This window comes from Fomitopsis serialis, assembly GCF_022376445.1.
Source record: "Fomitopsis serialis strain Sig1Antser10 chromosome Unknown B0H18scaffold_81, whole genome shotgun sequence".
NCBI lineage: Eukaryota > Fungi > Basidiomycota > Agaricomycetes > Polyporales > Fomitopsidaceae > Fomitopsis > Fomitopsis serialis.
Window position 1 is genome coordinate 152,310 of NW_025955041.1, and position 12,483 is coordinate 164,792.

Below are 12,483 nucleotides of genomic sequence, written 5' to 3' on the forward strand. Positions count from 1 at the left end.
GGAACGTGAAAATAGTCTGCGTCTGAGACAGCTGGACGATCCACATCATGTGTACCTTGCCACCGACAGGCCCGGCGTGGATAAGATCACAAACCATACCCATTCAGTAAAGTGAAGCCTGGTCTGGATAGGCTTGTTGCTCCCAAGGAGATTACGCTGAAAGCTAGTTGTGTTTTGCGCTCGCACAACGAGCATTACTGATTCAGGTCTATCTACAGGTAGGCGCACAGGTCATGCTCATCAAGGTCGGTGATTATTTCGTCTGAATACTGCTGACGCTCTGATACTGTTAGCAGAACTTGGTACAAGGCCAGCTGGTCAATGGTTCTCTGGGACGTGTTGTAGCCTTCAGTACACCACGTGACGCGAGGAAATGCGGAACAGATATCGCGAAAGAAGCCCCCAACGGAGCCGAGAAGCAAAAACCAGATCAGCATACATTGCAAGTGGCAGAAAACTATATCTGGCCGATTGTGGAATTCAGGAATGGACATACACTACTATGTATCCCTGCTACCTTCGAAGCGATCAATGCGGATGGCAGGGTGGAGGCTACTCGTCACCAGGTGCGCTCCGATATTCTCGCTGACGGTACGTATTCATTATCAATGCAAATGTTTCACAGATACCCCTCATATTGGCATGGGCATTGAGCATTCATAAGTCACAGGGTCAGACCCTAGAGAGGGTTCGTGTCGATCTTGGGCGAGTTTTCGAGAACGGTCAAGGTCTGCTTGTCTCCTTCCAGTCACTGGCTTTCCACCAAAAATGACATTTGATTCAGCATATGTAGCATTGTCGCGCGCGACCAGCCTAGATGGCCTTGAAGTACACGGATTCAACCCGCTCAAGTACGTCCTGAATCACGCTATCCTCAGAATTATCTCGGACACTCAATGATGGACTTATTAGAGTGCGGGCACACCCTCGCGTGATTCAATGGATGAAAGAAAACATCGACGAGGATGTAGGGCCGAAGGCTCAGGAACTTGCTGACGAAGATGATGATCGCCAATACTGGGATAAGCTCGAGTGACTAACACAGGTCACCCATGGTCGGCTGCTGCATCTAACTTATACCGCATATCTTGTTTGTATCCCTGCTATCACCTGCTGTCGTCTTGCACACCCGACTGTTTGTATCAAATGATTGTTGACCTCGGTGAAGTCTGGACTGAGCGCGTCTGAGTGGCTCAAATGGAGGGCAGTAAGTACTCACCATAGTGTTACTACTGGCACAGACTGACTGTTGAATATTTTGGGTTCTGGACGTTGAGGCCTGTGCAGTGAGGGGCGGGCACCGCTGCAACTTTGTATTGTCGGCTGCGCTGTTCCAGGCCTCAGCTCAGGCTCAGGCAATTGATGGGGTTTTGAACGTTGTCACGGGACCGCGCCTCGGCGACTCGGAGTCGGATGTGGTTGAATGCGGGCGGTCGATCACTTCCAGAATACCGCTTCATGCCCTATACCCGCTGGCTTTCGCGACTGATCTGCCTCCGGATGCCTAGTCACGCAGACGTGTACTACCAAACTGCAGCAGCCTAGCTATGATGGATGACGTAGCGATTTGGGACGAGGTAGAAATGCCGGATGAAGCCGTCCAATCTCACTTCACCGCTGTCAATCCCCCGGGCATCGTAACACGTTGGCCACTGACGATCCTCTCGGGCTCGCTTCGCTTTCCACAAAGATCGAATTATCCCCAGATCAACGCGCGGTTCTTGAATTGGTGAAGTCGGGGAGGAGTATCTTCTTCACCGGTTCTGCTGGTATGTAATACTAACCGCAGGCATCTAGGTGTACGTGATTGCTCACCATTGAGAAGGGACCGGAAAGTCTGTACTCTTGCGAGCAATATTGAATACTTTCACGACGAATATCAACATGACATCTGGGACGAGTATCTTCCGGCGGAGCCAAACAAGCTGCGACTAGCTGTCACGGCTGCGACGGGAATTGCCTCTATCAACATAGATGGATGTACGCTGCATTCATGGGCTGGAATTGGCCTGGGAAAGAGGACGCTAGACAGTTGGCCATGAGATTTTTGTCCCATCACAGCGGGTGAAGAACGATGAATACATCACACATAAGCCTCGTTCCGAGAGGACAGTCACGTCGTCGATCGATGGAGAGCGGTCAAGACTCTCATCGTTGATGAGAGTAGGTTTTCATTGAGAGTTCGTTGATGGTAGCTGACAAAATGATGTGTACAGTTTCTATGATCGACGGTCTTCTATTTGACAAGCTTGTGAGTGGTCGTGCATAGACACGCTTGTCTCGCCTCATGCGATTGAAGGAATACATCGCTCGCTTTGTTCGTGGAAACAATCAACCGTTCGGTGTATACAAGTACGACACGCCGCCATTTTTTTCTGCGTTGATCATTGCTCACAATGCATACCAGCTAATACTCTCCGGAGACTTTTGTCAGTTGCCCCCGGTGACCGAACGTACTAACGGCGTCTCCCAGCCATGTGTATTGCGTTTGAGGCGAATTCCTGGCCGATTGTATCGGGCAACCAGTGTCCTTCGACAAGTATTCCGGCAAAGAGACCAAGGCAGGCCAACCTTGTGATCGCCTCCATATAGGGCTCTGACGTCCCATGCAGTATTTGTCGACATGCTGAATGAAATACGGTTTGGCCGTGCCAGCCCAGAAGTATCGCTTCGATTCAAAGGGTTGTCAAGACGGGTGACTTACGATGATGGTATCGAGCCGACTGAGCTGTAAGTCGATTGTCTTGCATTGGGAATGACTGAATGTATGATCACCTACACCCCTGAGGTATCCTACTCGCTCAGAAGTAGGAGATGCTAACAATACCCGCCTCAGCCAACTAGTGGGGCCGGTGAAGCAATATGTGGCAAGGGACTATGCATGTTCTGATGAGGTCTTGTTTGACCCCGCTGCCATGGGGCGCATTCATAACGCATTGGACCGTCTCATTGCTTTGAGGGACATCACTCTGAAGGTGTGCTGAGTGACTTGTCTCAGATTCGCCTGATGCTTAATGACGTGCGACTAGGTTGGTGCGCAAGTAATGCTGATAAAGGTCAGTATCATCGTCGTGATTGACCTCAAACCCCCTGATTGGTTGGGAAGAACCTCATACAAGGAGAGCTGGTGAATGGAACCAAGGGCAGGGTCGAAGAGTTCATCACGATGGAGGAGGCAAAAAGCCGTCTCATCGAGAGCGCTTGTCCGCCACCACCCAAAGACGCACCTCAAGGATAATCTTGTAAAACTCCACCGCGACTCATTTGACCGCTTCAACGACGTGTGGCCTTTGGTAAAATTCGAAACTGGAAGACACTTGCTCTGTAACCGATGCAATTTCGACGTCAAGAACGCTGAGGGTGAACAGGAAGCAATCCGAGAACAGGTGAGTTGTAGTTCCATGTCCGCTCTGTATGTACTTACGCGTGCATGCGAGGTGCCCTAATTTTGGCATGGGCATCAGCGTGCATAAATCCCAAGGTCAGACATTGCAGCGAGTACGAGTCAACTCAAGCGTACGTTTGAAGATGGTCAAGGTCTGTCTGTCTTCGTGTCATGTCTGAACACAAAACCTTATGAAGTCGCAGCGTATGTAGCTCTGTCGCGTGCGACAAGTATGGACACACTCGAAGTGCTGAATTTCGATGCTAAAAAGTGAGGCACACTGCCGTGAACGCATGGGACAAGAGCTGATCATCGACAGAGTTATGGCGCATCGCACAGTACTGAAGTGGAGTGACGAGCTTCAACCCGCTGAATTGGTCTGTCCAAGCACCACCATCGATGTCACCCCAGCAGTGTCAGTGCAAGACACCGAAGTTGACGATGATAGGGAATTATGGGCCGCATTTGACGAATGACGAGTCCCTTTTTTGGTACTACTAACTCATGCCGCAATGCTAAGTACCGTCTTTTGGAAAATCTCGGGAACAACTCACAGTATCTGTACATGCTATTGCAATCATTGAGTCCGATTTTTTACTTACATGGTGCTTGAATAGTAATCAGGAGCAGATGGCGTTGGCTCGCGGTATGTACAATGCACTTTAAAGAAATTCGACTGGTCGCCACCCAGCAACGGGGTCACGTGCAGCGTTCAATTGCTCGTCGCGTCGAATTGTGGCTTTGTCTCGTCTCCTTGTTGAAGACTACTTGCGCGTCGCGAACCCTACCACTGTTCAAACGTCCGACTTGCGCTGTCCCGAACATCCGGTCTCCGAGCCTGTCAACTCTGTGAGGTGCGACAAGAGAGCTTCAGCGGGCTCCATATCAACGAATTCGGGTTTATATTAGCCCCTGAAAGACTCGGGGTAAGACTGTGCGTACCCAAATCACGTCATATGGGAGAACCTGAATAAGTACTTACTTCGCAAACAGAGTGGCTACTCGCTGGCGTGCGTCCGAGAATTGGAACCCCCGCTTCAAGCAATGCCGTCGAGCAGCCAATTGAACCTTCTTCCCACAAATATGGCAAATCCAGCAGAACCTATGCCAGATCTCCCTGCACCCATGATTGACTTATCAGAAGAACAGCGAGCCATTCTCAATATGGTGAGGGCAGGCAAGAGTGTCTTTTTCACTGGGTCCGCAGGTAACACAGATCGTAATCTACACGCCAATCTCTTGACACACTGCAGGTACCGGAAAATCCGTGCTTCTTCGAGAGATCATTAAGCATTGTCGTGAAATGTTGGAAGAGACAGAGTCGGTGTGACAGCAGCAACGGGCATTGCATCCATCAACATAGGCGGATGCACCCTTCACTCATGGGCCGGCATTGGTCTTGGAAAAGGAGACCCGTTGAAGATCGCAAAACGCCTGATAGGCCATGACGATTATTGAAGAGGAGGGTAGCAGAAGACAGAAACAACCTACCCGTGGATGAGAACAACTTCACGACGGACCGTTGGAAACAAGCTCGAGCTCTGATTGTAGACGAAAGTACGAGTTCATTGGATGTCTACAATCGCTATGCCTATATTCGCTGATATACATGAACAGTCTCAATGATCGATGGCATGCTATTCGATAAACTTGTGGGTGATCTGCGTCTAAGTGGTCGAGAAGCCGTCACGAGTAGATGCCGCCAGGAATTTATAGCGCGGTATATTCGCAGAAATCCTCAGCCTTTCGGTGGTATACAAGTAGGCAACATCAACCCTTCACTACTCTTTCTGGGGCTGATGGCTCCATGACAGCTCATTTTATCTGGCGATTTCTATCAACTGCCACCTGTTCCGGACCACATCGACGGTGTGCCCAGCCTGCTACGTTCTGCTTCGATGCGCATTCGTGGCCGGATTGCGTCGGCCAAGCCATTGCATTGAACAAGGTCTTCCGACAAAGGGATCAAGGTCGGAGTCATGTTATAGCATCTATGCCAAAACGCTCAGTGAACTGTCATAGATTTTGTCGACATGCTAAACGAAATGCGGCTCGGTAGACTGTCACAGTCCACCATGATGGCCTTCCGGAGACTGTCAAGACGAGTGGTATATCATGATGACATTGAGCCTACGGACCTGTGCGTGCTTGCTTCATCAAATCTTCTCCTTCACGTTTCTCACAATAAGTAGGTTTCCTACGCGGAGACAGGTATACGGAGCTAACCACACACGCCTTGAACAATTGCAAGGAACGCCAATGCCATTCCCGGCTGCCGATCAGCCCGGTATCGACAACGAGGGTTTCCTTGTCACGGTTGAAGGATGGATAAACTACTGGAACAGCAGGTGATCGCGCCAAAGCACATCAATCTCAAGGTAGTGATATCCTTACCGGTCATCATATGTGTTATTGAGATTTCATCCACAGATCGGCGCGCAAGTTATGCTCATCATGGTGAGTTTTGTCCCTCTAAGTTGTTCATGCATATCAACATACATCGCAGAACATAGTCCAAGGAGTGCTCGTCAATGGATCCGTCGGCAAGGTTGTCGGGTTCATGACAGTCCAAGACGCACTGCTACGTGGCATCCAACTCGGGGTGGTCAATCGAGTAGAGCGTGACCAATCGCACCCGCTCCAGAGGGGTGGGCCGCCTCCCGCTCCACCGCATATCGTCAATGGCGGGAAACTATGGCCATGCGTTAGATTCGAGAACGGTCTTTCTCTGTTGTGTATTCCTTGTATGTTTGAGGTCATGAATGCTCAAGGAAGAATAGAGGCTAGTCGCGAGCAGGTGAGGGTATTCCTACTGACTCCAAATGGACATGATCAATGCTAGTTCCAGGTACCACTCATTTAGCGTGGGCCATCAGCATACATAAATCGCAAGGGCAAACGTTGAAGAGAGTCAGAGTCGATCTTGGGCGTGTATTCGAGAAAGGCCAAGGTGATAAAGTCATTTTTGCCCTGCCGCAACCTCCCATTTGAACATCCAATCATACAGCATACGTCGCGCTCTCGCGCGCAACAAGCATGGAGACTCTCGAAGTCAGAGAGTTTCAACCTAGCAAGTGAGTCCCCCGTGTCCTTCTTGTCAGCACCTTCATTGATGGTCACGGTATCGTCTCAGGGTCATGGCTCATCGCAGAGTCCTTGAATGGATGCGCGAAAGTCCTCCTGTGAGCCCGCTGGAACTCGTCGCTGCGAACGATGCCTATGCGATACAATTTATGCGATGAAACATTGAACGTGTGCCTTGCTCGCGAGGGCGTACTAATACACAGCTCCATCATCCCTTCATACGGACCGCTACGTATCATCATCTTGCTCTCCTAGTCAGTCGTATTGCACTCATAGAACTGTCGTTATACTATTACTGTACAGACTACATCGAAATCGGTCATACTAATAGTACCAAGATACTACTGAACAGATGTGTACTACTGTAGCCATCGTATGTACTAAACAATGCCCTACACCGTGATTAGCCGTAACATACTTCTACAAACCACCGCACATCAAAACATATTGTTCACTCCACGGTACGCGTTTCGCTGGTGATCTCGGTGCGCCGCGCTGTATCACTGTCCTGGGTATCGGGTAGAGCTTGCTGTACTAGTGCCGGCGACCTCTGCGGCTCTGCTAACGGACCTGAGAGTGATCTTCGGGCAGACTGCCTAGAGTCCGGCCTCATGGTCGCAAATTGACTCCTGGGCGATGCCGAAGCCGAGGGCGGGCGATCTCCAAGCTCGTGCAAGTCGAGGTTGCTCCCCCACGGTGCAAGATGCAGCTGTCCATGCACTTCCGGTTCCTGCTCCTCCTGAATGCTCGACTCGCCCGTCCGAGTGGACACCGCAGGGGACAGCGGACGAGGTGGTAGATGCGGCGTAAGCAGTCGCTCTCTGCGCGGCGAAGCTGGCTCTTCTGCTCCATCCAGCTCGTGCTGCTGCAGCCGCGGTGTTGTCTTCTGCGTGCGTCGCTCTCTGCTGACATCGCGTGACCTAGAGAAGCCAGGGGGAGAATCCGGCATCGGTGATCGTGGCTGGACAGGGAGGGACTGGCGGTTCGGCCGCTGCGACATCGGCACGAGTGGGGCAGGTGGCGGCAGACCCGCAGACCGTTGCGACGGATGGATGCTCCCTGTCGGGCGTGGCGGAAGCTGTGGTGTGAAGTCCTCTGGTGGAGTCGTCCGCGCACTAGCGATCCCCGGAGTGTACGGAGGTGAGCGCTGTGGAGGGAGTGATGGAGAGCGTCCAAGTCTCGGGCTGCGTGATAGGGAGCCGGATGGAAGGGCCGGTGGCCCCATCGGGCCCAGAATAGATGCTTGTGATGTCGCTCTGGCTCGAGGTGATCCTGATGCAGTTGGTGAGATGGGAGATGGAGCGTTCGAAGGGGTCGGAACGATGGAGAGGAGTTGAGGCGAGTCCGTAGATTGGAACAGGATGTGTGCATTACTGATGAGGTCTTCACACAACGTATCCTACGGTTTCGGGTCAGCCCATGCTCATAGTCATAGTCATACACAAAAAATACCTTCCACGAGTGCACAGTGAGCAGATCACCACCGGACTTGGGCATCTCATCTTCGCCGAATATGACAGCACCGAAGACGATCGCAAGGTTCTTTGCGTCCATCTTATTCTTCTCCGCATGAGCGGCGATTCGTGCGAGGTGCTCGACGAGGACCTTCAACGTCGATTGGTGGACCGTAGGTAACCTGCGGATCTTGCCTCGGATAAGCTGAAAGTCGTTTCCTCGGTGCTCGTCTGTCACAGTGTTGCGATGAACAGAGTGCCAGATGAATCAAAAAGTATGAACATACCTAGCTCCTCACTGTGAGCCAGTCGCTCTTGTAATGGGAAGCGGAAGAGAGGCTCTGGAAGCTCGCGGAGATACAACTGCACTCGTGGTCAGCACCGAAGAAACTTCGTGATAGCTCGTAGACCCACCTTCAGAAGGGACGCCACGGCATATATATCGTCGACGGCAGGGTTGAACTGGAAGGCCGCTTCATTGCGCTCGACCTTGTGCTGAAGCTAGTCACATCGTTCGCGTCAACATAACCAGTAAGCCCAGTCAAGGATCGCCTGCATACCTCCCGCACACTCGCATGTTTCCCAGACACCTTCTCATCTGTTCAGAGCCAGCTACATCAACGACCCGCACACCACGCACCCGATAGATCCCTCGCATTCCACTCCTCTCTTGTCGATCTCCTTCACACAGATCCGCACGATCTTCGGCACCCCTTGTTCGCCTTCGGCGCCATGCAGGTTCCTCGCTGTGGCATAGTCAACCAAGCTTACGCCGAAAATCAGGTCTTTGCATTCCCCGACATTGTAGTTGTAATAATATGCAGGCTTGGGGATAGCCGCCGCGAGTTGGCGAGGTATGTTGTATCCGACGATGGCGCTGTCTCGTGCTGAGGATATCCGCGCGACTGAGCGTCTGCCATGCTCGCAGATCTGCGACTGCGTGGCGCAGGTGGCACTGTATAGGGTACGTGGTGAGCAGACCAGAAGAAAAGCTCAGCGAGCAACCTACACCATGTTGTCAGTGTATTTCTGCAGCACGGACTTCACTGTCTCCGCATTCTCGCGAACGAACGCTTCCAAGCTCTGCCAGTGTGACCTTTAGTATCGCACACGTTGTGACGATTCCGGGCTGACCTTGTATCCAGACTCGAGAATCTTGACTCTCCGGAGACGCAGCGTCTCCAGCCAGTGCACGCCCTTCCGATATTCCTTGTCTTGCGTCGGAACATGAAGTACTGTACACAGATATATAACATCGAAGGGCAACACACCTGCTTCGTCCGCTTCGCGCTTTGCTCTCACACTCCTCAGCGCATTGTCCGACCGCCCCGCGAGGTCCTTCATGTTACCGCCCTTGTCCAGGAAAGTCATGAGCTGGTTAAGCTGCTTCTTTCCTATAGCACTTTATATCGCATCATATCGCCACGCACGGATAGGATGGTTAATCACCTTGGTGGGCCAGGTCCTGTAGCGCTGATGACGTGCTCGTGGAGGGCGAGCGGACATGGTTTGATGTTCCGCCGACTGACGGTCTGCGGTCAAGGGGACGGAGAGGCTGCGGGGCGGTGATGATCGCGGGGCGCGCCGACAGACCGGGGTTAGGCTTGCCACCTGCGGATTGTGGGGGTAAGGCGAAGTGCCCCTCGTTGGGTGAGAGAGGGGATTGGGTATTTAGTGTGATGGCAGCCTTGTATTCCTATTCGACCGTAATGTCAGAGGCACTGCACCGCTTCTGCCGAACGGGTACGAACCTCTGCTTCCTGACACTTCCTGAGGTAGTTGCGTTTATAACGCGGCAGCACATTCTCAGAGTAGTCTGTATGTGCAGCCACTGCGTCCTTTAGGTCCTCCTTGATCCGCTTGCGAATACGGTCTTGAGTTTCCTGCGCTGGTGTCCATATGGCGTCTGGTACAAATGATAACCTGCAGACTTACCCTAAGTACTATGAGGGGGTTGATGACATCCCCAGTCAGAGCACCAAGAAACGCCACACGCGTATCGGCCTCTGTAGCAACGCCAAAGGTTCAACTGATGTACGACCGAACATCGCTCGGGGACGCACCTCTCGCTACGTTATCCCTGATCTCGTTCCAGGCAGCCCTCGTCGTGCTGACGTCGCCACGACCCGGGTCGTCCAATACTGTATCTGCAGCCTTGACTTTCCGGTGTAGCCGAAGCAACGCCTCCACACTGGACTTCCCGTCAGCCCAGACGGCGCGGTCTTCTCGTGTACGTACTCACTAATGCTCCTCGATTCTCCGGCTACAAGTCACACAATGTCTGAGGTAAGCCTGATTGGAAGAAGACTTGCGGGCGTACCGTTCCAGAAAGAAGCTGAGGTATGACTCGGACAGGAACCTGAGATGGAGGTCGAAGAGCGTTATCGCGTCTTGCTGAGGTGGGTCAGACGTGGACTGACGACTAGAAGGCTGGCTCTCTTGTGACGAAGACATAGAGCTGGACCGGTCAAGCACGAAGAACTCGAGGACAGACTGTGGAGGGGATGGGGAGGGAGCACACTGCAGACGCGAAACTGGAACGGGAGAACGACCACGTGCACCATATATGGCACCCCAACTGGGTGACGCACCGATCGTCGACGCGCGCCCAGTGGTTCTACATAAGTTCTTGGGTTTCTGCAGACGCAATGTTGTAGGATCGCACGATGTTTGTCGTGAAAGATGAAGAATCTCAGAAATTGAAGTTTGCATCCAACAATGTCGCTCTCGACATCGTGATGTAATTCAATTAAACTCAGGTGTATGATTGTGTATCACCAAATAGCTGAAGTGGTAGACTGTGGTACACGGAATGTATTTTACAAGCTCATCGAGCTCTCTCCGTCGTAACCTCTTGCTTTGCGAAAAGGAAACTCCAGCACCTAGCGTCATCAAAAGTCGATCTCGCTCAATTCACGTGAATGGCAATTGCTCCGTAGTACATAGGTGCAAGTTGTCGATATAATTGCAATGCATAAGCACTTCGACATCAACATAAGTCCTACTAGTACCATTCGTAGCACACTACGACTTCTGTCGCAGTTGGTGACTCGAAGTTATACCACAAAGGTAGTTACTGCAGCGGCTCGGACCACATATGTTGCTCTACATACGTTAGATGCCCAGTGCTGTCACCGCAATCGATCAGACAGACATCCACGCTCACTGGGACTGAGTTGGCTACTGTAGCCGGGAACCGTCCAACGAACAACGGGATGACATCGCCTCGTTCGCACGGCCGCATCAAGACAGTAACCCGAAAGTTAAGCGCGAGGGACGGGTGTTTCTTGTGCAATGAGACAAGAGCGTCGTCCATGCGCTGCCAAGGAAGATGGTTACAAGAAGGTCGCGTGCTCAGGAGCGTAAAAGACAGTTGCAGACGGCGCAGGTAAGGGGCGTTGAGTGTGGTCAGAAATTCTGGCAAGTTGGTGTACTTGTCGACCTGCGTCGCGCCGAAGAGCCCGTCAGTACAACGCAGACCGAGGGCAAGGCTGGCCAGCTTGCGGTGTCTCGATATGTCTAGATCCCGAAGCCAAGCTACAAAGACTAGTGTCAGAGCCATACGAGCGACATATTGAGCAGCAGACTTACTGTCATCGTCGAACTTGACGTCGCATGACTCCAAGGAGCCTACTGAGACACGCACCGCCTCTAGCAGAACAGGCGCGCCGGCATCATACGGACCCACGCGGTAGTCGATGTCCCATTCGATCCTCCGGAGATGCGTCTCGAAGGGAGGCTTCAACAGCCTATCCACGAACAGCACCAGTATGCCGTCGGTCGTGTAATTTTCTACATACAAACCTTCGATACGAAGGCGATGTGCATCACCATCACTCTGAGCAAGCCTCTCCGGGACGTTGTTCAAGCTCACGTTCACCAGTCGGACACTGGACAGGGAAGGAAAGGCGACGAGCAGATGAAGTAGATCATTGGCTGATTCGAAGTGAACATTCCATAGTCGTAGGGCTTTGAGAGTCGGCGCTGGAAATAGGAAAGCAACCGCGTCGCTGAGGGAATGCGACGCGATACGTGAATACTCCATGATGTCCATCGCGCGAGGCCAATCGACGGCTTCGATAGATAGGGTCTCAAGATTCACGAGGAGGCGGATGATATGTTGCAATTCGGGAGGGGGAAGGCCGTTGGTAGTGAAGAGAACGCCCAGCAAGTTGAGCTCGCGGACATGGTCTGCGATTCCGGTGGTCGATGCTTGCAAAACCGCTAAGAATGCGGAGGAGTCAGGACGCCTCTCGATGCGGACCTTGCGGAAAAGGTGGCGTTGTGCGAAGAAAACCCATGCACGGCAAGTCAAGCTACACATCCGTAGGGTTCGCCGCTCGTCCTGGAGGTGTTCGAGTATGCGTTCGTGCAATTCTACCGGTAGCCCGGGAAGCATGCTATGCATAAGCAGGCGGGGTCAGAGGTTTGCACACCTGTGGTAACGCGGCATTGACCTACTTGGACGTATGAAACGGTGTCTTGTATACACTGCGTTTCGACTGGGTCACAGTGAGCCGAGTGAGGAAACGACGCGTGCGACAGTGCGACTCCCGATCC

The 12,483-nt window shown here is 52.4% G+C and overlaps 6 protein-coding genes across 6 annotated transcripts; 4 read left to right on the plus strand and 2 right to left on the minus strand.

The window, feature by feature from the left end:
* Positions 1-215: 215 nt before the first annotated feature.
* On the plus strand, positions 216-653 carry B0H18DRAFT_882148 (uncharacterized protein; the record flags this gene model as incomplete). Its single annotated transcript, XM_048040885.1, has 2 exons — positions 216-245; positions 297-653. Coding segments are annotated over 2 exons (387 nt in total), but the record flags the coding sequence as incomplete, so codon positions are not given.
* A 795-nt stretch (positions 654-1,448) lies between these two features.
* On the plus strand, positions 1,449-2,601 carry B0H18DRAFT_1029319 (uncharacterized protein). The gene is made up of 7 exons (XM_048029976.1): positions 1,449-1,637; positions 1,691-1,769; positions 1,837-2,031; positions 2,107-2,163; positions 2,217-2,251; positions 2,300-2,317; positions 2,424-2,601. Exons 1-7 carry the CDS (start codon positions 1,548-1,550, stop codon positions 2,445-2,447), a joined length of 498 nt encoding a protein of 165 aa, XP_047889371.1. The 5' UTR covers positions 1,449-1,547; the 3' UTR covers positions 2,448-2,601.
* Positions 2,527-4,067, plus strand: B0H18DRAFT_1029326 (uncharacterized protein). The gene is made up of 9 exons (XM_048029977.1): positions 2,527-2,561; positions 2,613-2,730; positions 2,789-2,975; positions 3,030-3,071; positions 3,107-3,148; positions 3,234-3,403; positions 3,465-3,520; positions 3,583-3,655; positions 3,705-4,067. Exons 2-9 carry the CDS (start codon positions 2,624-2,626, stop codon positions 3,859-3,861), a joined length of 834 nt encoding a protein of 277 aa, XP_047889372.1. The 5' UTR covers positions 2,527-2,561; positions 2,613-2,623; the 3' UTR covers positions 3,862-4,067.
* Positions 4,068-4,705: 638 nt separating this feature from the next.
* Positions 4,706-4,989, plus strand: B0H18DRAFT_882181 (uncharacterized protein; the record flags this gene model as incomplete). Its single annotated transcript, XM_048040890.1, has 2 exons — positions 4,706-4,800; positions 4,851-4,989. Coding segments are annotated over 2 exons (234 nt in total), but the record flags the coding sequence as incomplete, so codon positions are not given.
* Positions 4,990-6,920: 1,931 nt separating this feature from the next.
* Positions 6,921-10,377, minus strand: B0H18DRAFT_882164 (uncharacterized protein; the record flags this gene model as incomplete). Its single annotated transcript, XM_048040888.1, has 15 exons — positions 6,921-7,868; positions 7,922-8,154; positions 8,211-8,286; positions 8,338-8,424; positions 8,484-8,513; positions 8,560-8,878; positions 8,933-9,006; positions 9,058-9,137; positions 9,195-9,317; positions 9,373-9,619; positions 9,675-9,806; positions 9,859-9,929; positions 9,987-10,114; positions 10,166-10,186; positions 10,244-10,377. The coding sequence occupies 15 exons, from the start codon at positions 10,375-10,377 to the stop codon at positions 6,921-6,923; spliced, it is 2,703 nt and encodes a 900-aa protein (XP_047889374.1).
* Positions 10,378-10,814: 437 nt separating this feature from the next.
* On the minus strand, positions 10,815-12,460 carry B0H18DRAFT_656202 (uncharacterized protein). The gene is made up of 3 exons (XM_048038983.1): positions 12,385-12,460; positions 11,515-12,323; positions 10,815-11,460 (listed from the first exon to the last, which is right to left on the minus strand). Exons 2-3 carry the CDS (start codon positions 12,320-12,322, stop codon positions 10,997-10,999), a joined length of 1,272 nt encoding a protein of 423 aa, XP_047889375.1. The 5' UTR covers position 12,323; positions 12,385-12,460; the 3' UTR covers positions 10,815-10,996.
* Positions 12,461-12,483: the final 23 nt, after the last annotated feature.